Source organism: Clytia hemisphaerica, unplaced genomic scaffold (assembly GCF_902728285.1).
Source record: "Clytia hemisphaerica strain Z4C2 unplaced genomic scaffold, Clytia hemisphaerica genome assembly, whole genome shotgun sequence".
Taxonomy (NCBI): domain Eukaryota; kingdom Metazoa; phylum Cnidaria; class Hydrozoa; order Leptothecata; family Clytiidae; genus Clytia; species Clytia hemisphaerica.
In genome coordinates this window covers 350,015-374,563 of record NW_027104407.1, presented here as the reverse complement: position 1 = coordinate 374,563, position 24,549 = coordinate 350,015, and the positions used below count along the sequence as shown (strand labels likewise).

General features: G+C 35.0%; 3 protein-coding genes across 3 annotated transcripts in view; 1 reads left to right on the top strand and 2 right to left on the bottom strand.

Moving 5' to 3' along the window:
* Positions 1-10,538: 10,538 nt before the first annotated feature.
* LOC136820115 (uncharacterized) lies at positions 10,539-12,688 on the bottom strand. Its single transcript, XM_067076354.1, has 3 exons — positions 12,559-12,688; positions 11,077-11,397; positions 10,539-10,826 (listed from the first exon to the last, which is right to left on the bottom strand). Exons 1-3 carry the CDS (start codon positions 12,614-12,616, stop codon positions 10,642-10,644), a joined length of 564 nt encoding a protein of 187 aa, XP_066932455.1. The 5' UTR covers positions 12,617-12,688; the 3' UTR covers positions 10,539-10,641.
* A 1,587-nt stretch (positions 12,689-14,275) lies between these two features.
* LOC136820129 (mitochondrial glutathione transporter SLC25A40-like) lies at positions 14,276-22,775 on the bottom strand. Its single transcript, XM_067076366.1, has 10 exons — positions 22,629-22,775; positions 22,470-22,523; positions 22,124-22,257; positions 21,352-21,419; positions 20,944-21,068; positions 19,907-20,083; positions 18,870-18,961; positions 18,357-18,432; positions 15,935-16,018; positions 14,276-15,438 (listed from the first exon to the last, which is right to left on the bottom strand). Exons 1-10 carry the CDS (start codon positions 22,702-22,704, stop codon positions 15,326-15,328), a joined length of 999 nt encoding a protein of 332 aa, XP_066932467.1. The 5' UTR covers positions 22,705-22,775; the 3' UTR covers positions 14,276-15,325.
* Positions 17,497-24,549, top strand: part of LOC136820128 (metal cation symporter ZIP14-like) — a 33,470-nt gene continuing 26,417 nt past the window's right edge. Inside the window, exon 1 of the mRNA XM_067076365.1 lies at positions 17,497-17,663. The gene's annotated coding sequence lies outside the window, so the exon portion shown is untranslated. The remainder of the gene's footprint in view (positions 17,664-24,549) is intronic.

Genomic DNA, 24,549 nt, shown 5'->3' with positions numbered 1-24,549 from the left:
TAAAAAACTGATACAGCGCCCTATTCGTAAACACAATCACGCAACTTTGTTGTCATTCCTAGTCCTTTTAGACGAACACAGTACGATTTCGAGATTGTTTATTCGTCAGATTGTTTGTTTTCACACATCCCTTTAAAGGTTCAGCGTCATGTGCAGAAAACAATCACAATCTGATCTCAGGTCAGGAGAGGAGGAGCCGCAGTGCTTAACTTAGTAGATGCGAGCAGCCACCTTGACACGTAAACGACACTGAGAAAGCGGAGGGTATAATTTGCACTTTACGAGAAAGCACGCATTCAAACCGGAAATCCATTGTACCACTGGTTGTACACGTCCTGAATTTCAATAAATTTTAAGTAACAAATGTTGTTTCTAAAACCTGTGAGAAAATCGGTAATCCATCAGACACTAGAAAGCTTAAACCAGTTGCATTGAGGAGAGGTGTTCAGTAGTCAATGAATGATGTCATCAAGCGTCCAAGAAGACAAAGGGAAAAAATTCCGACACGAGTAGAAAAAAAGAAAATAAACATCTGCAACCACAAGTAAATTATATGTTTTGAAGTTGAACATATTATAGTACGCCCTCACACAGTACAATGTAACTCTTAATTCGATATAGGTGGTCTGACTAAGTAACACGTAACAGATGACAAAATGTCAAATATTTTTTATGAAGAATATTGTGTTTTCTGAAAAACATTACAAAACTCCTTCGTGAAACCCCCGTCCCAATTAAATTGTTTTTGCTTCTACTAATCGTTTGTCTAATGCTTTAAAATTTCCAGCGCTTTAGGTCTGGCACAGATAAAGAAGTGGGGTAATATCTCTCTAAGGACATTATTACTTTTTCGCTAAAATTAAATCTTTCCGAGGTCAGGATTCAGCGATCCTGTCTGCACATACCCAACATTCTAAACCTAGTATATCTGATATAAAGGTTTGCGATGACAAATGTTAAGCAAGAGGGACAAGAGGGAGAGTGAATACTTGAACGCTTCCATGCGCCAGTGTGCTGTCCTTTTATGAGGTCCCCCAAGCGGTTTTCGTGATGACATGATACGGACTTTTTTACAGCGTGATTACGTGATTTCGACATTTTTGCGTGATGAGAGGTCAAAACGTGATCGTGATTTGAAAGATTTTTGAGCCGTGATACGTGGTTTGGACTTTTTCAAAGGGATGCGTAATTGTCCATTTTTTTGCTGATTTGTGTGATCGTGATTGAAGACAAAAAATTGCGCAATATCGCGGTTAGTTCGAAACGCAGGACACAGGACCCAGGAGGCAGGACACAGGACGCAGGTCAGTGCTGACAGGTCAGCTTTAATTGCTGTAAAGCACAAAGAAAATGTTTGAAAAACACTTGTAATTGTTAGAAATATCATTCTGAAGGTATTTTATTGGTCTAGAACCTTTTTAAATGTCAAAATCTATCCACATGCTTGCCACGTGCTTTTGCATTTTGTGCCGTGTATAACACGGACCTGTAATACTTGTATTATATATTACACATAAATCACGCATGTATAGTAGCAGATATTTTTTCAATGTCATTGACATGTGACATATATGTTATACACAAAATACACGTGTTAAAAATATTTATCTCATCTTTAAACAGCCCCAACAGGAAAATAGCTATTTCACAATCGCTATATCATATCTCATTATATCTCCTGAATCACCTTGGGTATGATAACAAAAATTGACTAAAATAGCGTCAAAGGTTTGTATTTTATTAATATATCAATATTTTCATTCCCTATCTCGTATTTTTGATGAAAATGACGTCACTATTTTCATATCTCTAAAACAGCTCTCTTGGAGCATTTAATGTTTTCAAAATATATAAATCTATATCTACTAACTTGCACCATCAGCATCCTATTGAGCATGAAAAAACATTTTGTTGTAAACTGATGTACACACCTTGTATTTTGTGCTAGCGTCATCATTTACAAAATTTAAATGTCATTTTGTCAATATTTAGGATTGATGGCTTGTCATTTAAAAATCTTTTAAATAGCGTATTTTGTATAATATATAATTTTCCATTGCTGCGTATAATGTTTTTAGAAACATTTTATACATTATATGTTACGAGTGTGTTACAATTTTCCGGTCTGTAGTTTGTATGACCTGCGTCCTGTGTCCTGTCTCCTGCGTCCTGTCTCCTGCGTTTCGAACCAACCGGCAATATCGTGATCAGAGCTAGCGTGATATCGTGATCAAAGTTACCACTGGGGGCCTCTTTTATGTTGTTTGAGAAAATATGTACAGGCCGGTAATGCAAAGATTATCTTGCCAGCTTGCCTGCCAACAATTACATTAACATGATGTCGTAACTAATTCCAAAAAACATGGTTAAAACAACCTCATAAACAACTATTGATCTATATTTAAACGTTCCACAAAACCACTCGAACCGCAGAACCGCTAATAGGGGAGGAGGTAGTTTGACAGAAATGACAGGTCATAATTAATGAAAATAGATTTGTTGTCTTCTGTTCTGTGTGTATACATAAAATGGAAATTCGAAATCTGGATTGCGTGCTACACGTTTTTTTTTAATATGAACAAACTATATAAAAAATAAGGCTTCGATGGCCAAAATGTTAAGAACAAGTTAAGAACATTTTAAGGCTTCGTGGACTCAAAACACCCTATTTCTTAGGAAAATGGTCAAAAATATCCCCAAAATGGTTAAAATAAGAACATGTTAAGAACAACCGAAGGTTTCAAAAATTTTGGATGTTCTTATAAAAAAACATGCCTATTTGTAGCCAATCACAGCGCATAAAAGCTCGTTTCCCAGCTGGCACACAACGTTGTTTCAACGTTTATCTAACGTTCACAACGTCCATATAACGTTAGATGAACGTTAAAACAACGTTGTGTGCCAGCTGGGTTACAATAAACATTTTGAAACCTGGAGGAAACAGGGATCAAGAACCAGCAAACCTTTCAAATCACCACATTTTCAAAACCTCTTTGGATTAGTAATGTGCTGACGGAATAGACACATCTCGGTCTCAGTGACCATAGGTGAGAACGTTTGAGGTCATTCAGTGAAGTTAACACGAGGGCACTAAAAAGGGGCTTAAAATCATAGCGCCCTTTTGAGTGGTGAAGAGAGATCGACAGTCATATTTTCCAATAGAAATGGTAATTTTCCTCGAGGATGATTTCCGGACAGTTTTTTTCAGTGAATGATTTAGAAGATGTTGAAAGCGGTGCATGAACAATGCTGACAAAGAAGAGTCAACGAAAAAGGAAATTTTATGCTCGTACAAGCATTTGGACAAACTGTTCAGAAAAATTAAGTTTGCTATGTAATCAAAAAGGATGGAGAAAATATCAAACAACTATACAATTATGCAATTGTGTTAATATGGAAGAAAACTAAAAATATGTATATAGTAAATTTCCGGTTCAGAATGGGTTTATAGTTGACACCGTTAATGAATGACCACGTAATGCTTCTTTAATGCTCAAACATTGCGTGGGCTAAATGATTTCTAAAAGTCTACATCAGTTTTCAATTAATTTTTCACTCTATTCTTTTTATATTAAATCATTTTATTCAAATTTACGTTCTTTTTATCCAAATCCAAAATTATAATTATTCTAAATTTTCTTTTACCATACTTCTTTTAGTTGCTTTAATTTCAAAAACTATTACTTTAATTATCATCGCAAGTCCGCTGCTCCATGGAGACACGTAAATTGTTTAACACAATTTGTTGAGTAAGGTACTTTTATCAAAGTTGCATAACGAATATGTTCTATGAGCTTGTCAGGACATTGTCATTGTCATTGTCATTGTCATTTATGATTTATTATAGAAGTAATTAAATCTTTTTTTTATGTGTCTTTTTCAGGTAATAAGGCAGCTTCGATTTCTTAATAAAACTGACGTCCAAAACACAAACGGTCCGAAACAAATTTCTTCGGATCAACTTCCAGGTAAAAATTTTGCAAAAAAACGCTTGACATTTGCAATTATTCTTTTTTTGCTATTTGACAATTTTGATGTTAGACCTTTTCATAAATTACGTCACGAACATCACTTGCCTCGTATGCAAACAATTACCATGGTAATTATGTCCCTTGAGACAGACAGATTTTTTAATGAATAGAAAGTAGTTTTAATAAAATCCACTGGGAGTGAATCACCATGGCAATAATTTCAAAACGAGGCAACTGATGTTCATGACGTAATTTATGAAAAGGTCTATTCTCTGTCAAAAATACTTGACTACACACATTTTTATTAGAATATACTTTATAAAGAGTATTCATTATGAAATTGGCCAAAAAATCTAGAATATGATAAGAATATTACCATCATGGAATTTGGCAACTGAAGATAAGAATGTCATTTTTAGGGCGTCTTCAATTGTAAATTGCCAATTAGCCTTAAGTAAGGCTCACTACTTTCACAAAATGCCATTTTATGCTGTATGTATTAAATGTTAAATCTAGTTTGAATTTGGGTCCTAACCTAAGAATATTTTAGGATGATTTTCCCTAAAAAGTTAAGAATATTCATCATGAAATGAAAGTTTAGTCAGTAGCAGACTCAAGTGTTTACAATCGTTTTCAGATGCAAAAGTTCTACCCTTAAGGACCTCAAGTATAACATTTACTGATGACATAACTTTGAAATCCTTAGATAAGGAATCAGATGAGAATGTAAGATAAGAATTAAAACAAATCTGCGCTAGGCAATATCATAGACATAAAAATATCAAGAGCTCAAAGATATAATTAATTAGCTAGCATAGGCTTCAATTTAGAGACAGGCGTGGCTCAAGTTACTATCAATTCCATTATATCTAATGAAGATCTAGTAGATAGCGCTTGTCACCTCAAAAATTCCGGTCCGCTCGCTCTCTAGCCGAAACTTTTGATACTCAAAGTTTTCATACTGTAAGAAAATAAAAGGAAGGGAAGGATCAAGTTGAGATTTTATCAGATTTGATTCAATTGTAACCGGAAAAAGCAAGACCTGGTCAGAAAAGTTAAAGATCTACGGCAAATGTAAAGCGAGTAAAGCTAGAAAAAAATCTGATTGCAGAGTCATCTCGGACGGCACGGGTCGCCGGTATGCTGTAATTTTAATGACGTCCTTTCTGATCATTTTCGACTTGAGAGCAGTCGAGAAAAAAATAACTCTCGGAGGACGCAATTTAAAGATCTTTTTCCAAATATGGTAAAATACGTCACCCTGAAGGGCTAGAGTCAAACTTTGAAGAGATTTTTGCTTACTTTTAATTTCACCGTGCTTGCCTCCTCTAACATCCAAAGGACTTTAAGTGCGTTCAGCAACAGCTCAACTGGCGTGCAACCCCGGGTACCGGCTAGTATTTTTTAAGGCAACAAGTTCACAATCTTTGCAGTTTAATTGGGTAAGAGGTAACACCAAGGACAAAAGAGTCATTCACCCAAACAAAAAGGGGAACCAAATACTTTCAATATCTTCACGAAGGTAGAAATTCTAGCCCTTTTTCGTTACATTTATATGCATATTCTTGTATTAGATTATAGATTTATTTCAACCTTTTTTAGGCTCAGTTTCGAATTAATTCATTATTTTGGGAAAAATGTATGTATGTTTGTTTGTTTATCATAACAAGTGACCGAACAAGTAAACAAACACAATAACTAGGGGCGTGGTCAACATGCTCAAATTTTACCACTCTTAAAACCAGTAGAAACACCCTTTAGCTATGGACACGTCATTGCCATACAGTCATACAAATTGGGCCTGATTACGAATACACAGCTTTAAGTACGCGTTCTTAATAAGAAAATCCAGCACACGGTCGGGAGACTGTTAAAAAAATTCTTTTCTCTGACTTCGGGGTCTGGCACTAGCGCCGATCCAAAAATTTTTTTGAAGCCTTCGGATGTTCATAACTTTTTAAGTTTAAAAATGTTCTTCTTTCACCTTTGGTGATTATTTCTGTGTAACTTCAAAATCGGGTGTTTTAGAGTTCGCGTCTTAAAATGTCTTAAAATGTTCTTAACTGTTATTAACATTTTGGCTATCGAAGCCTTCTGTTGACTCATATATAAAGCCAATAAAACCCGACCACCTACTCAGATAAACCGGAACCAAGGTGTATTGGAAACCGTTGATGCTCTATGATCTAATGATCATCTAGCGATAATCTTATAAAGCTGTTTTGAACAAATTTTCACATTCTAAATATTTATCTTATAAGTAAAGATATATCTTTAGGTGTTTGAATCACTGTTTAAAACTGAAAACCCTCGACTCCTATTTATTTCATAAGTAAAGATATATCTTTAGGTGTTTGAATCACTGATTAAAACTGAAAACCCTCGCCTCCTCCGTAGTCAGAGGAGACCCGAAGTCTTCTCTTTCAATAGCCATCTACCCGAAGGTAGGGAAGAGCACCACTATTTCTCCCTGGATTTCTCAACTTACCCTTGATCCTTCTCCAAATTTCTGAGCGTCAAGCAGAGAGGGATCAAGTACCATTTTGGAAATCTTTGGTATGACCCGGCTGGGGGTGGAACCCACAACCTTGCACGTCGTAGTCGGATGCTCTACCACTTCAATACGGTCGCTAAGATCTATATATATACTTCCTGTATAGAAAATCTGCGAGAAACTCTTTCCACTAGAGCATTAGCAGAAGCCTAAATCTTTCGCCTAAGAGCTTTCACCAAGCCACCCAATTATGGTAACCGTTTGAGCACTAAGTTGCTGAAAATCTCTACGAAATCGTGCTTAATATTCTACATACACGTTTTTTTTTTTATAAGGAACACGTTTATAAGGAACTTGAGGCTGAAAATGGTTCAAAAAATAAGGAATTGTTAAGGAACTGCTCAGGCTGAGAATAAGTGGATTTGAAAATAATGTACCTTATTGGGACTAATTTGACCAAATTTTGATCTTTCAAGGGGCAAAAAGTTCAAAATTTCCTATGTAGTAAGGAACTCGATAAGGAACTTTGAGACTGAAATTCTCTGTAAAAATAAGGAACTCCAGGCTCAGAGCAAAGTTAAGGTTCCTTATAAAAAAAAAACGTGTATATCTCCACTTGTATTTTTTTCTTCTCTTGAAACCGCACAGTAACTAAGATGAGGGCCACGAAGACAATGACTTTAACTGAAAAGTCGTTGTAGAAGATTTACAATCTAACCTACGTAGGACGTCAAAACAATGCCAATCTAACGTCCAAGTGAAGCTAGTTGAACATTAAAGCAACTGCGTGTGCAACACAGGTTAATAACTCCAGAAAAACTCACAGTTTTGGCAACATCTTCAAAAGTCAACACAGAGGATGGATTTTGCATCGTAATCAATCAACCTTTATGTAAGGAAATGCCTCAGTCCTCAATCCTGTGAAAAAAAAGTAGAGAGAAGAATGCAGATATCAATTATTAATAAACCACACCCAAACCAAACCAAAATACACCTTAGAAAAAGTTGTGGCGACATAAATAGACCTTGTTTGTGCCTGAGTGACATGTCAAGGTACTTAATATATTGAACCTTGTGATGTAAGATTGAGAGGTTTGAGGCATATTATTGAGCTTGATTTGAAAAACGGTCCCTAATATAGATTTGAATGTTTAAATGAGGACCAAGGTCACTAGTTCAATGAAAAAGACCTCCTTGTTTAATTAGTTTTAAAAACAATTTAGAAATGAGATGCACTCAGACAAAAGGGGTCAGAGTACACTTATTACTTCAGACAAAAAGGTCAGAGTGCACTAATTGATCAGAGCTTTTCCTGGTCTTTTCCATTTTGAGTTTAACATAGCGGAGAGAAAGTCTTAAGTAAGCTTTGTTACTAGATTATTAGAAGTGTATGCACAAGTAATATTTGAACTAATTTTAACGAAAGTTTGCAATGTCTTACCGACAGTTGTTAAATCATTCGGAAAAGATATCTTCCTTTAGGTTTGGAATGGTTTGGAATAGTTTGGAATTCTTTACAGCTTCTTACTTCTCTGCCAGACCTTAAAAATGTAAAAATCATGGAAATACATCTAACAGCCATTGGTGAAAACTTTGCAAATTACCTCTGTTTGATTTCTTCATCGATTACGTTTTGTTTTTGGTAAGACTCCATCAGGGTTAATCACATCAAAATGTTAAGAACAAGATACACATACGTATATACGCTTGCTCCTACACGGCCAGTAGGTGAAGCCTTGACAATCCTTTTCCAAGCAGCTCTTTGACCAATACATTTTTCGTAAGATCGGTGTTCTCCATTATGATGGATCTGAGAGTTGAACTTGGCCCTCAAACTTTCTCTTTTCTTTTTTTCTCTTTAAGGCTTTACGAACTCTAAAAGATCAAATTTCTCAAAGATTGCACAAGAAACAAGACAAGACAGTGAAAATAAGAATATTAAGAACTTTTTTAGGCTTCAAACTTTAACGAGCTACATGCTGAATGGACCTACCTGATATTGAAAGTTAGATAGCAAAGGAGAAAATAATGAAAACAATCAGTCAGGAAATATAGCGTTTAGCGAAATTGATTAGCATCATTGGTTGTTGATGGGGGGCAGAGGGACGAGGAGTAGGGAAAAAAGAAATACAAAGTTCCGGTTGCAAAAATCAGTTTCATTGACAATTGAATCATGCTTGATGGTGGGCATTGTTATCAATAATGCTTTTGTGTGAAAAACAAAACTATATAAGGAATATAAAAGGAAACAGCCCAATGAAAATCTGCAAAAACGGCAATATGCGGCATATTTCTATTTTGTTTCTGAAAAATCGGAAGACTCGGCCACATTTCGGGTATTGCTTATACGCATCTTTGGGCAAAAAATAGGAAAAAAATAATGATACAATCTCGAGGAAATACCAAAAACCGGGTTTTCAGGCGTATATTTCCGGCATTTTCGGCCGAAATTTTTTTTTTAATTCTAAAATAGGGTTCCGTCACATTTTGGGTATTGCCTAGACTAGCAAGCGTCTGTCATTCATTGGACACAGGAACGCGGGAATAGTGCTTATAATATAAAGAGTTCTTATAAAAAAAAGAAATTGCCACGGGAGAGTGGTTTGGAAAGACAAATTCAGTGAACATATAAAAAAATAGATCCTATTGCAAGTTTAATCTGCAGCGAAATACAACGTAGTGGTTTACTAGTCTAGGTATTGCCATTTTGCATCATTGTGCAAAAATTCAGAAAAAACTAAAGAGCCAATCCTGAGAAAAGCTGGTAACAGACGAACGAACGAACGAACGAACGAACGAACGAACGAACGAACGAACGAACGAACGAACGAACGAACGAACGAACGAAACGAACGAACAAACGAACGAACGAACGAACGAAAAAGAAAACGTGTACCCGCACTGGTTCACTTTAGTATCTTTTCATCATTCTTAGGCTCCATTGTAAATCAATAGCTAAGCTTGAACTTTAGCTTGTCATTGTTTTGACGTAAAGAACTGGGCCCAGGCCCCGAAAATCGAAAATTTTGAAAAAAAGAAAAAACATCCCTGAGGATATTGTGTGAAATGTTTCAGTCAAAATCGGCCCATTTTGATGTCCCAAGCGCTCTACAAAGTTTTAAAATAAGGGGGGGGGTGGTAGACAAAATTATTGACAAACTGACTGACAGACTGACTCGCTAACAGACTGAAGTTGAGGGGATCCAACTATTTTTTCGAATTACAGAAATATTCGTATCTTGGAGGTTCGAATCTGATGGAGGTAAATTATTGTAGCGAGTGCAATATTAAATTCACGAAACTATTGTCGAATGTTCGCCAATTCACAAAATGATTATCGCTTTACCAAAATTTTATAAGAGGTCTTTGAAGGAGTCAACAAACAACAGTTTCACGTCGTAATTCGAATTGAGGAAGATGGTAACTCAAAGGTTTATAGGTAAGCCGTTCTTAAGAAAAATCTTACGGCGGTAATAATTTATTTATATTTGAGAAAATAAAAATATATCACAAAATAATCAACAAAAATAAAAAGTAATTAAAAAATCATTAAAAAACAAATAATAGGTATTAGAGTTTGGTATCAAAGTTACACGTTTTTTTTTAAGAAACTAGTTTTACCAAGTAGCCTCAATGTTTCTTAAGAAATCGGCCTTTTGAGCCTTAAATGTTTCTTACATGTTTCTAAACTTTTTGACATAATCAGCCTTATATGAAAGGCTGGATTGGAAGGTTCTTAAAAAAACCGAATTAAAAAATGTTATTTTCTCATTCTCAGCCTCAGCATGTTTCTTAGATGTTTCTTAGTTTTTAGACATTCTGAGCCTCGTGTTTCTTAAAAGTGTGTTTCTTAAAAAAAGAAAAACGTGTATATTACAGCTCCAAAGCAAGCAAATATTGAGGTTTGCTCAACTACGAAAATGGAGAGTTCAAAATAGCTTCTAAATCCATCTAAAAATATTAACGAGTTTATGTATTTGCTTCATTAAGGACGGCTGAGTGGCTGGGCCGATTTGGAAAAAAAACCAAAGCTTTGACCGGCAAAATCGAAGACGGTAAAAGTACTGACTTACCGTCGTCCTTAGTCAGTCAGGATGTAGACAAAGCAGAAGCTGACCGTCTCCGCCGCAGAAAAACACAGATACATAAACTCAATATTAAGGAGTGACACACATCTTATAATCCACCAAACTTGGCGTAAATATTGATACAATGTTGACCACCATTATCTCGTTCGTCATATCGTCGAGAACGAATCATTCGATTGAAAAGTGCTTCGCCGTACCAGATACGTAATTCTTGACCAACACGAGCGTACATCGGTGAACAATGACAGGCCATAACGAGGTCCTTGGAATCACCTGTACATAAATCAGAAAACATTGTTTTGAAAGTGGAAGTCTTCTATTGCTAAATATGACGCCTCGGGTTTTTCATAACTTGGGGCTTCATAACTTGGGTTTTCCAGGCCTCCTTCATTTTCATAGGATATGACGAAATTATGTAAATTCATGCAACTTTTTGTTACCCCAAGTAACTCTCGGACGGGAATTTCATACACGATACGCATCCCCTATATCAAAATAAATTCAGGGACGGACTATGTATTACCTTTGTATCCTGGTAATCTGTAGTATGGATTTTCTTGCCACTGTGATATTTCTTTAGCTCCAGCGGGAAAAATGATTTCATCCGATTCGTCCGTCAGAAACGTACCAATGTCTTTGTTCGTGATCCCGTTACGATCTCCGTCAGCGTGACATCCCCAGTTGCTTGCGTAATACGTGTTACGTCCACGATCGCACGTCAAGTAACCGCTTACGTGTTCAAATTTAAGTGCAAATAAAAATCCTTCTTTTTCAAGCTTGATTGTTCCGTATGTTCCGCGGCGTGCGCCGTAACAGATATTGTTGCCAAGCATCTCCCATTGTACTGAAAATAAAGAAAGTAGATAGATGCAGTTCATTGTCTTTAAACTTCATCACTCGGGGCAACGATGTAAAAATAATAGATAACCAACTTGCCTTGATTCTCAAAAAAACATCCGTGTTACGGTTGTAAAAATATTAATGACATTTTGCATCGTAAAAAGTGCAATTAAATAAAAACTTGCTTTATTTGCAACCTTCTATTGGACAGAATCGATCACGTGATGTATATTTTTCCAAAATTTGGGTCAGAAAAAGTGTATTTTCCTATAGGCAGCCTCACAGAAGGAATTTTTTAATTAGATATTATTGTTCTATAAACATTCATCTGTTTATTTTGTATCAGGCAACCTTCATGCACTTTTCATTCGTGAGATATCGCACTTCAAATCACACATATATTTTTCAGATAACAGCATTTTATGAACGTTTATTTATCCAGATGAAGATTAAGTGGTATCAGGCCGATCCGTAGTCAATTTGTCTAAAGATTGGTACCTTTATCTTTTGAAAACAATTCCAAAATTTGCAGTAAATAACAATTCAAATTTTCTATCAATTCAGTGGATGTCAAAAAGTGTGTCAAAATCTAGCTAAAAGCATAACACGCACTGCACACAGAGCTTTTTAAAGGAGTGCTCATTTCAATAGGAAAACAATGGTTGTTCTCTTGGGAGAAGTGCCTTCTAGAGGTAGTTGGTTATCTATTATTTTTACATCGTTGCTCGGGGCTGGTCCCGGTATTGGATCTGGTCCTTAATTATGGTGCATTGACACAACTTTAACAAATCAATACAAAAGTAGATCACGCGTTTCGAAAATATTGTCTACCGCAGTATGAGTGGCTTAAAAATTTTTATTGCTATAGGTACTCTTCTAGTCTAGTTATGTTACACTTTTTCATTGATAGTATTATAAAGACCATTATAAAGTTTCGGCTGAGACTCTCCTTTTCTTGCTTTTGAGTGATTTTCAGGCTTATCAATATGTTCTCAACGGTGCTGCCACTGCGTGTCCCAATAATAACGAGAAAAGGGTATAACCGTGTCAGTACATGTCCGTATTTTTTCTCTATTTTTCACCCTTGCTTACTCAGTTACCCATTAACCGGTAGTTGCGCGGCATTTTAAGTAAAATATACATTATGAAGAAGAGTAAGTCATACCTTCACAATTGCAAATCCAAGCGAATAATGTTAAGATGACTGCTGTCGAAGTCCACATGATTCTTTAAATATGAGAGTTCTCCAAACGACTGCCTCCAAGTAAAATTTTTTCAATATTAATCAATTTCCGCATACACGCCTCACTTTTATACTAGTATGTTCAAGGTTGATGACTAAAGAAAACATCATCAAAAAAAGGTTCACGCATTTTTGACAGGTCTAGTGGTAAAAAGTTCGCTGGTCTAAGTTTGGAATATTTCGAACAAGAAGATGGAGTTTGAAAGATACTTAATATGGTATGGAAGCTTATTTGATTGGCACTCCTTCGTATGGTGTCACAAGAGCAGGATGTTGTGGGTATCAACTATCAACGCAGCACTCTTTGACCAATCGAAAGAAAAAACGAAGTAATAAAATGGAAAGGTCAAAAAGACAACGAACGAGTTTATTTTTGTTTGAGAAAATTTTGACGCTAAAAACAGTTTACTTCTTTGTTAAGATCCAGGGACTAAAAATAATAACGTGTCAAAAAGGTTACCAAGTTTTGATAGACAAAGAAAATAATTGATTATGTAAATTTTGATGACTGGCGAGAAAGATAATGAAAATTGTGACAGAAAGTTTTTTTGAATTTAGACAGTCTTGAATGTTCCACAGACATGTGGATTCTTTCATCCATTTTTGATGTTTTGAGATGTTGAGAACTTTTTGCCAGTATTATTGAAGAAAGATAATATTTCTCAAAAATAATGGTTCAACCAATTTTAGTTTATAAAATGTTAATCATTAGAAAATAAATATTGAACCTAACTACTACATAATATAATATCTTTAAGTATGAAATATCAAAAGTAAAGTAAAAAACTATTCTGGAGCGTTTATCTATTACCTAGATCCCCTTAATTTTCACGCGTCTTTTATTTTCACGCCCAAAGTTTTATTGGGCTATTACAGAAATAGTCTGTATCCCCTATGTTTAGGAGGTGTGACGTCCAGGGTGGTCTGCAAAATAAACAAGTGATACTTTTATGGACCTACCTGGTTATGCATTTAACACACATATAATTGATATCTACATAAGCGTGACCATGAAACAATCATTAAGAACACAAATAGTGACGATCTATTAAAATTGGTCGTTTGTTTCTTATAAAAAACGTTTAGAAACCAAAATTTCATGCTCTTGAAATATTCTTTCATATTCAAGACTTTGAGAGCAAAAAAACATATCTCATCAAAAAATTCAGTAATTTCAAGAACATTGATGTAAGCTTATTAATAGTGATTCTTATAGATAAAGATGCGTTTTTTGAGCTGAAAAATTCTTTTTTTACAAAAATCTGCTTGAGCCATCTTTTACCTACTTTCATGCAAAAAGTCAGAAAAAACAATGATCCAATATTTCAGAAAGTCCAAAAAACCCTTTTTTTAGCCGTTTTTTGGCTGAAATTTGCCCCCAAATTTGTTTTTTCGAAAATCGGGCTCCGTCACATTCAAGGGTTTATAGTTATGCATCTTTGCTCAAAAAATCATAAAGAATGAAAGAGCCAATCTCGAGAAAAGCTAATACCTAAGTAATTGATAATGTGCTTATGAAAGAATATCGAATTTGGCCTATTTTCCTATAAAAACACGCCAAGCAACCAAAATTCATGTCTAAACACACATATTTTTTAAAAGTGTTGAAAAAGAATTGAAAATAAAAGATCTCCTAAACATAGAGGATACAAATTTTTTTCTCGAATAGCCCATCGACTGTAAATTGTAGCCTATGAAGGTGAAGAATGAAGTTAAACTTAAGCTGAAACAATATGCAAAAATAAATACTTTTTTATTTTTACGGTCAGACCAATTAAACACTTCTGAACAATGTTTATTGAGATAAAAGCACAAGTAGCAAACGGTAAAATGAAGATTTAAGGCTGGCAGAATTAATGCTATTTCGTAAGTCTTGAAATAATCCTACGGACTTGTGCGGGAAAGGTAAGGGGATAAAGGTATAAATTATCAATTAATTTCAAAAATAATTTCTTCCTATGCAAGGTAAATATTGTCAAATTCTTTCACAACTATATCGTCTGTGAGCTACAAACCAATAATAACAGCATAGCAGTTTTAATTGTATTCAAGCCATTTATTTTACGTAAAGGTAACGCAGCATTTCTGAACTAGGGACAGTGTATCTTTTGTAAGTCCTTGCATTGGCAAATCATGATAGATAAAAGTTTTGATAAAATGTTTGAACTCTTTATCTCTGTTTATCCATAATTGTGTATATTTATAACCAGCAAAATTTACAATTCGTCAAAAGTAAGTTCGTAAAAGCACCATATTTCAACCCCTTCACAGAGCGCACGGTTAAAAGCCCTTGGGTTGATTACACTTCAAAGGATACCATCAGTCAAAACCAATAAAATTATATTATTTTTGCATCTCGTATGTCATGGCGGGTATAATATTATTCATTCTAAATGATTCAAAGTATTTGATTTTGATTTTGGTTTTATGATACCATATGTTAATGCCACTCAAAATCTGATATCCATAGTGAAACCAAAGCATTCCTTCCTATACGGTAATAGTAAATATCCCATCTCTTGTGTACCATTTTCAACTTAAATTATTGCAATAAGGTGATAGGTGTAATACATATAGCGAATAGGTCAATTCTCCCTGATACCTAATCTACCTAAGTATAATATCCTAGCGAGTAAACATCGGATTTATATACTCACACACCGATGGTAGCTAATCACTTCATTGTACCTCATCCAACATCTTTGTCATCGTTCTTCTTGGCAAAGTAACTTTTACCATACTCATAAGTGCTGATCATGATGGCACAGGCTGGCGCTACTTTCAATAGCCTTGGATTCATGCCTAAAGAAGAACCAATGACCATTATTATTAGGAACTACTTTATGGTCAAATCGGCCTGACGTGGAAGTACTTGTTTAAAATATGGCGACTCTTCAATTATCATAAGCTACATGGTGAAAAAAGTGAGGGGGCCTACCATAGATTTATAAAAGCCCGAAGGGCTAGATGGAGTGCTTTTGCTGAAAAGTGTGCCGAGGTTAGGTAGGAAATCCTACCTAAGTCACGTGACATTACAATAGAATTTCAGCTCTTGACCAATCAGAAGCTTCGCAGGTTTTCGAAAACAATAGCAAAAATATTTTTGCGATATTCACTTTTTTTCGCTTGGAAGAGCTTAAAGCACGTCATCTAGCCTTTCGGGCTTCATAAATCTATGGCTACGTAATAATGTAAAGCCGGGGCTCATATATTTTAATTAGTACTAAACACGGGGCACGGTTAAAGTTTAGTAAAAAATAATTGTAATACAACTTGTTGAAAAATAGACACCACTTACCAGTATAAAGACTCGACAAGCCTTGCACTTTCCGTAAATCGTTGAGTATGGAGAATGTGAAAGGCAGCTTTTTGGCTGACGACACTAAAAGTAAGAGATGCGGGAATGGAAGTTGGGCGACATGTTGTTTAAAGAGATCTTTACTATAGGCAAACTGATTTACTGAGTCACTAGTTTCGGTGCTTTTTCGTTATATTTTTCCGAAAAAGGGAAACTTTATTAAATATTTAACACCGATATTCTTCGCATAGATTTCCAAAACGCTATCGATTTCGCCATCAATGTTGATCCTGACATACGCTACAAGAGCGAGGTATAAACTGTACTAAAAGAAACCCCTTAGTCGATTAATCGAAAGTTCGATAAATATTGCATGTTTTTCACAAAGTAAAAACTCGCTCGTGAACCAATAATTCTCCGTTTAGGTTAGTAAAGAAGGAGACCTTAAAAACTCGAAAACGACTTGTTGTAACCGGTGTAACCGTAAATGCAAATCTATCTCAGTACGAACCATTACAAACACAAAAATTCGATAGACATGTATGTTAGAGAAAAACGTTCCAGAAGATACTATCTGTTGAAGTTGAAGCTGAAGTTTACAATATCTCCAGGCGAAAATCTCCAGTCGAAAATCCTCTTGTGTAACTCAATTCGTGAAAGACACTAAAAAAACACTTTGAGATTAGCACGTATGAAAATGAACAGAGTTGTTAAAACGTGAACGAGGCGTTTCGCAAAATACTCTAAAGAATAATAAATGAAGTACACATATTTATAATGAAAAGAAAGGGGGGAGATTCATGAGAGGAAAATGTAAATAAGACATGTGCAAGAAACCTTGATTACTATCATTTTTGAAATGAAAAATGAAAAATTGGGAAGAAGGTTTTTCTAAATCACACTGTAGAAATAGTGAGAATTGAAGATAAGAAAAAAGAAAAAAATTTAGAAGCTGTTTGAGATTTCTTCAAAATTACTTGTTGGATGTTTTACCAAAAGGAGCGATTATACCAATTAATTATCGACTGTTCTTTTTGATAGGCTGGCGAATGAAAAATTAACTCTGAGAAATTCTAGATTCTATAAGCCGGCGAATTCTTAGCAAGCCCAGTATGTTGATTGACGTGAATTATGTAGAAATTGAAGCGGCAAACCAAACATTAAGACCGACGAGTTTTTTGCGTGCCTTGGACCGGCAAAATTCACCGTTCGTCGAGCCATATATTCAAATACCTACATTTCCCATTAGTTCTGCGGTGAATCAACTATTAGTATATAGAAAAGCAACGACTCTAAAGGTCCGATGACCTGATCGTTTATCATGATGAAACAGTGTATATGTAGTAAAGTAAAATTGAAGGGAGGTCTAAACAAGCAGCTTAACTGCAGCAATCATCAGACACAACAAACAAAATGTTCTCAAAGTTTTGTTTATTACTCTTTTAGTTCATATTTATGCTCAACAAGAGAAAAACAACTAAACAATCTCTACAAAAGATATTAATTATCATTTTAATTACCTAATTGAAACCAAAACAAAGGAGTTTTCAATAGAAACGATCAGAACAATTTGAGTATTCAGAGAAGCACTTTTTCTTTTCCTTTCATTTCTCTGGTTCATAGTAGGAAAAAGTAGTAAGTTTAAATGATTTAATGGAATGATGTCAATGTGGGTTAAAGGAGAGTATGTTGGAAATTATTGAAATGCTGGAAATGCTGAACAAATAAGGTATGTCGTTTGTAAATTTTACATCTTTTTTGTGACTGTTATTAAGCGTAATATCCGTATTCCATCTTTTATTAATAAGAACAATTTAAAGGAAGAGAGCGGCTCAAATCATCGAGAAATAGAAACAATTTAGAAACAATGCTGAACTTGAATGGCTGAAAATTTCAAGCGCTTAAGGGAAGAAGTATCATAAAAGGATAAAAAACCTTTATTTGCACTAAAATAAGAAAATGATAGAAACAATAAGAAGTTGAAAATGCCAAAAAAAGTAAGAACAGTCGAGCCTGAACAAAAGTAAAACCCCTTAATGCTTGCTAGATTCCTTTATTTTTTAATGATCAGGTAAATGTTATGATATGGTCTTTAACAAAAATGACGACACTTCAGATCTTGATGTTTTTGAAGCACCCGGACTACTGATGAGGCCTCTAGCAGTTTGCGCAGTGGCGTGATTGAACCTTTTTTCGGTTTGATCTGTGTTTCAACGGGGAAGGTTCAATACATACCTTATCGGGGAAAACTTCTTCGGGGAAAAGTGACGAATATCTTTCCCCGACGAATATTTTCCCCGGCCTTAATGCGTACTTACCAACTACCAGCAAGTGACGAATATTTTCCCCCGACGAAAATTTTCCCCGACGAAGTTTTCCCCGATAAGGTACATAGTCTCTTCGAAGTTTGAAAAGTTCTTACCATCTTTGATTTCACCTAATTCAATTTGACGATATGTTTTGACCACATCGAACGGTTGCGTTGCAACTGCTGCGACCTAAAATGTAAATAAAAAATTCAAGGTCGTGAGTAATAAGAAATGCATTGAAAATAATAGATAAGGTCAGGCCTTTGGTTGAAATGGCTGTCGAGAGAAAGTGATCGAAAAGACTAATGGTTGACTTTCTTTTAAACTCAATAATTGAACTAAAAAAGAAAACAAATATTTAGAACTACATTCCTTTCTAAAGAAACACATGACACTAAATGCATCTAGCAATGACTCATGCCTAAGACACTTGATCAAAGCTAAAAATGTATCGAAAAACGACACATGCCTTAGAAAGCTGACTAAACCAATATTTTAATCAAAATACTATAACATGTGACTTTCAAAAGATGACTACAGATTGCAGTAATGCTAAAAACTATAACCCTTTATTTCTGGGATAAAAAATATCAATAGCTAGCGAGAAAAATGTTAACCAATCTTACCACTCCAGACAAGGCACCAGCCATGAAATAATAAAGAAAGTTTGGTGCTGAATTGAGTGATTTCAACTTCTCATAACTGAGCCAGTATAATGCTAGAAGAGGAGAACAAGAGAAAGATTTTTATTTTTAAGAAGATTGAAGAAAGATGGTCATGATGCTAATGCGTTGATCTCTCAATCAAACCATAGACTAAGTGAGTCATATGAGGCCTGTCTATGCATAGCTTCAGCCCCCCTTTCTTTTTTTTTTTGGGGGGGGGGGCTAAGAAATATTTCGGCCTTAAAAGAGCCTGGGGGCTAAAATCACCAAAATATTTGGGGGGACCTAGATTGTTGGGGGGAGTTGATGATCTGACTGAGACTCTGGGGGCTGTTTAGCTAATTTCAAAAGATCTCTTATCTACTATTAAATCAAATATAAAAAGCAAAAGATTTGTAAACATAAATATTAATGCAAGTAAAATTTAGTTTTCATTTATCAGGACTGTACCTGCATATATTTTTTATTGATTTCTCTCTACGGGGGGGTGGGAGAACAATGTTTTTGTTTTAGCTTATCTTGCTGACTAAGTATTAGGGGACCTAGCACAAGGCAATTTTTTGGGGGGAGCTAAATTGTTGGGGGGACCTTACTTTGTTGGGGGGAGCTAGAAACCTGGCTGAAGCTATGTATAGAAGGCAGAGGGGGGATCATGACTCCTCTCTTTTTTGCAGACTAAATTTTAAACCTGTTTTTATTCAATTAAATAGCGTTTATGGTGTTTAGAAGGTACAAAAAATTTTGTTTTGGGATATAAAGCTCAAAATGTTGATGCTTTATTGGGTATGAGAAATTTTGCTTTGTCTCACAGCAAAAATCTTGTCTGCTGGTCTGCTTCATCATATCCGTAAATATTTAAGAATTAGCATCATAAGTTTGTACTTATAATAACCCATCTTGGTGTAATGGCTTTCATGAGAATGGGTAGATATCCTGAATCCTTTGAAATCCTTTCCTGATTACTGCTTTCCACGTGTTTATCTTTTTATGTGAGTTACCTGAAAATGGTACATCTCTGAGTAGAGTAGGTCCAACTCCTCTCCACATAGAGAAGACACCATCTTGTTTGATTGTGAACAGTATCATTGAACACATCTCTTTATATCCAAGACGACTTTTGGATTGAAACTTCGTTCGAATCATCTCGATTGGTGAAACGCAGATCACAGCAAAAGCTGGAGATTAGAAACAAAAATTTGTCAGACAACATGAATTTCTATTCAACAATGACTACTAATACAATAATAACTGGTTTGGAGGTCAATACCGTAAAATATTGACCACGGCCGAAGTACAGACCGAGCTTGCGAGGTTTGTGCGCAGGATAAGGTCAATATTTTACCGTATTGACCGAGAAAACAGTTATATTATTGTGTTTATTAACTGGTGAACATTTTTTGTGTGTTTCTGGCAAAAAAATGCATTTTCCACTCATTTTCCATGATTTTTTCGTTTCTTTTTTACCCAATATTTTCTTTGATTTATTCTGACGTCACTTACTTATGAGAAGTCATTGCAACGTCAGTTTTTTAAATCATGTTCAAACTGACGAAACTTTTCTACAAAACAAATTTCCCTTTTCAAAATCATCGTCAGTTTGACCAAAGAACTGAAGTGGTTTTTACCGTATTATATTGACCGATGGAGAACCAATCAAAATAGCGCATTTTCTTGTATTGACCGGCTTTTACTTCAACCAGTTAATAAAGAGGTGTACAAAAAGGAAAGACGAAGGTTCCAATTTGCATTTCAAAATATTGGGGTAATTTTGAGGGATTAGAATTCATTGAGGGGGTTTAAAAATTTTTTTTGAATCTTTACGTACTATAGTTTACAAGAGGACGAGGGTGTAGTTATTTGCAAAATAAAGGCAATAGCTGAATCTATTTTTTTTGGCAAATGACAAATGTTATCAGGAGATAACTACCGAACAATTTTATCCTCATACATAATGGGCAGTACCCCTCCAATCTGAATAAGAGATTGGGGGTGCCACTAATAGAGAAAACTGCCCAGAGAAACATATAAGACTTACATCTAGAGGTTACACCTGCCACAAGCGTCGAGGAAACATTTTGTTTTCCTTCCATAAAGCCTAACCAAACTTTCATTTGATCGTACGCTGTATAGTAAATCACTGTTTGAGGTAACATCTGAACTCTAATATAACAAAACAACATTTTTTAAAGTTTTGACGTCTTTTTAGTTCAATCGACCAATCAACCCCAATCAAATAAAAAAAACCTTTTTCTCTTGAAATGGTTGGATTCGATTTATTCTTTAAAAGATCATTGGCTAAGTGAAATCGAATCAAGTAGAATCAATTATATTAAGCATTATTTCACTTCAAATTCAATGTTAACTCTTTCAGATAAAGCCAATCTTTCAGCCAATGAACAGAGACTGTTAAAGGGGACTAAGGGGAGCCATGCTTTAGACTTACAATGTAGCGGACAATCCTTTCCATAAGTTGAATACTCCTTCTCTTTGGACAATCTTGATAAAAGCATCCTGAAAGAATAATAATTTGTAATTTTGAAGAGGGTAGTAGCAGCCAAGTATTCAACGAAATAATTTTTATTAGAAATAATAACCCATGACAAAAAGCCTGTTTAACTTTCTTCTTAAAATACCTTAAGTGGATAGATTTTGGCGTGGATTTAATTTGGCGATTGGCCAAAATACAATTTTTGGCGCGGATTTAATTTGGCGAAAGATCAATTTCGTAAAATTTGGCGGGGATTTAATTTGGCGAATTGGAAATTTATCACACTGAAATGGGTGAAAATTACTAAAAGTTATACTAAAAAGTTGTGATTTTTCACATAATTCTCTTTTTGTTAAATTTGGCGGGGATTTGATTTGGCGAATTGCCGAATTTTGAAATTTTGGCGAGGATTTAATTTGGCAAATTTTGCAATCCCCGCCAAAATTTATCCACTTAAGGTAATAAATAGTATTATAGCAGATCTTTAGTGCTGGAGCCACCATGGCTAAAATTGGTGAAACTTTTATATTGAAGAAATGAAAGATGGCGATTTTGACATATCATTCACAAAAAACTAACATCTTTGTTAGGACAGTAGATTTCAATGATTGCCAGTTTGAATTTATCCAGGAAAGAATATTACAGTTCATGAAAGCAAAGATAATTTGTATATTAAGAAAGCTGCAAGATACAACTGATTCTTTGTGAATTTACCGATAATACTTACAGTACTTGATCTAAACGGCGGTACAGTCTGAATATTACTATGGATTGTACAGAGAACAGGACTATTAAAAGCAGGTTTTGTGGTGCAGTAACAAAGTGTATCTACAACATTCTCAAAGATTGAACATTTCACAGCTAAAAATAAACAAAAAGTCAGTGGGTATTTGATGGAACCATTCTTTCTTTTATGCTAACAAATTAACATAGATTTTAATACATGGGGTAATTTTAGTCCTGATTAAACAGCTAATAATTAAAATTAATTATTTAGTTTCGAGTGTTATATTAATAAAATAAGGAATTGAGTTTTTGACATTGCATAAATGTGACTTCATACAAAATTCTACCTGTTGGCTTTAGTTGTGCTTGCATTCGAACCTTGATAACTTCAAAAGGTGTAGCTAAAAAGACAAACCGAGTTGAAACATAGTGTACAATTCACAAAAATATTCTTCTTTTATAAAATTTTAATAACTACGACAATCTTTGAAATAATAAGAACTTACTAAATAGAGCAACCAAGACAGCTCCAAATGAAGATGATATCATCTGTTGGCTTGGTTGAATATTTGTTGAAGCCATTTTGAAATGGTTTTTAGGTTTCAAGTTTCGATGGGTGATTTTTTATTTGCTTTTTCATTTTTCTCTAATTTTCTAATGGAAGTTTTTATGAGTAAAATCCAGCTTTTTAGATAATTCCACCTAGATTAAAACTGAATATAAAGTGAACTCTAGTATAGATAGCAATTTCTGTTTCTTATTTCATTTCATTTTTTCGTGCCAGTTTTTACATGTTTATTTTTAAATACAGTTTTTATAGATAATTGGCCCAGCGCTAGCGATAGGGCCTTTCATTTGCAACTTTCCGTCCGCTGTCTGTCCGTCCGTTTTGGTAGAAACGGCGCTTGAAACCATAGTAACACACTTTTTAATTTTGCTGTTTGGAGAGGGAAAAGGTTGCTAAAGGCCGGTTTCCACTTGCGCGCGCTACGATCGCACTTTTGGGCTTCAATCCTTTTTGCTTGGAAAAAAGATTACGTCATAAAAATGTAGCGCGCGCTCGAAAAAAAAGTTGAACACATTTCAACTTTTTTCAACCGTTACGTCAGTTTGCGCCAATGGAGTTGCTTCATTTTTCTTTTGACCAATAGCGTGGAAGCTTTGCTCGAAAAAGCGCGATCGAAGCGCGCGCAAGTGGAGACCGGCCTTAAAGTCGGATACTGGCTATAAAAGATATATTTTCTGATTTCGCGCTCCTTCAAAAACAAATTTCAAGATGGCGGTCGAAGCGAGGAGGTTGATTCATACTTTCTTGAACATTTTCTTTGCTTTAGTGGTCAAGAGACTTTCAAACCAAAGATATTTTGTAATGATTTTCTTTTATAAACCTTTTTCAACATTCTGCCATATCTTATAGTCTTTGCTCAAGTTTTCATAAAGTTTTATGAGTGAAAATTCTACCTTAAATCACTTTTATTTTTAGTTTAAATTGCTTTCGAAAAGACTTTATTTTTAGGAAATAATGGCTTCTGATATAGAAATAAATAAACTGAAATGCAGCTCATGTGTAAATTTGAATAAGATTGGAACTTTTTCCTTGATGCTACACAAGAAAACAGTCACTTCTGGATCTGTCGCTAACAACGGTCAGTGGCTGGTGGGACGTGGTATGATTTTCAAACTCAACACATGATTATTAAAAGTAAACTGATTCTGGAATTTGGTAATGGACACTAAAATGGAGCTCATGTGTAAATTGGAACAAGATTGGTACTTTTTCCATGAGGCTACGCGTGAAAATGGTTATTTCTGGATCTGTCTCGTTTGACGATTGGTGGTGCGGTGGCTTGATTTTTCAAACTCGACACAGAATTATTTCAAATCTGATTATTGGAATATGTTAGCGGAGACTAAAATGCAGCTCATGTGTAAACTTTAACAAGATTGGGACTTTTTTCATGATTCTATACATTAAATAAAATGGTCAATTCTGGATCTGTCGCATTAAACAGTCGGTGGCTTGATTTTTCAAACGCGACTCACATACCGTCAACCGTCTCTAACTTGGGACGATTGGTCGAAACATGGGACTGTTGCATATCTGGTCTGTATTTTCACTTACTGTAAAATCGAAAGAGAAATCGTGTATTTTTAAATACGCCTTTCCTTAACTCAAATCAAATGACTTTGGAAGTTTGGTGAAATGGTGGCCGAATTGCCATCCCATGTTTTTTTCAGATAGTCCCAAGTTGGAGCAGTTGATGGTAATTATTCAAAGTATATAAACTGATTCTGGAATCTGTTAATGGCACTAAAATGCAGCTCATGGGTAAATTGAAACTAGATTGAACATTTCTCATGGTTGCAAGGCATGAACAGTGAAAATGGTCTCTGGATCTTCGCATTAACTGTTAACTCACATTCACA

Excerpts from the sequence above, each read along its gene's own strand:
- LOC136820115 (XM_067076354.1), bottom strand. The coding sequence starts at position 12,616 with ATGTGGACTTCGACAGCAGTCATCTTAACATTATTCGCTTGGATTTGC. Across the intron at positions 11,398-12,558 it reads TTGGATTTGCAATTGTGAAG|TACAATGGGAGATGCTTGGC; the intron begins GTATGACTTACT and ends CTTTATTTTCAG. Across the intron at positions 10,827-11,076 it reads CAGATTACCAGGATACAAAG|GTGATTCCAAGGACCTCGTT; the intron begins GTAATACATAGT and ends ATTTATGTACAG.
- LOC136820129 (XM_067076366.1), bottom strand. The coding sequence starts at position 22,704 with ATGGCTTCAACAAATATTCAACCAAGCCAACAGATGATATCATCTTCA. Across the intron at positions 22,258-22,469 it reads AGCACAACTAAAGCCAACAG|CTGTGAAATGTTCAATCTTT; the intron begins GTAGAATTTTGT and ends GTTTATTTTTAG. Across the intron at positions 21,069-21,351 it reads AAAGGATTGTCCGCTACATT|AGTTCAGATGTTACCTCAAA; the intron begins GTAAGTCTAAAG and ends TTGTTATATTAG.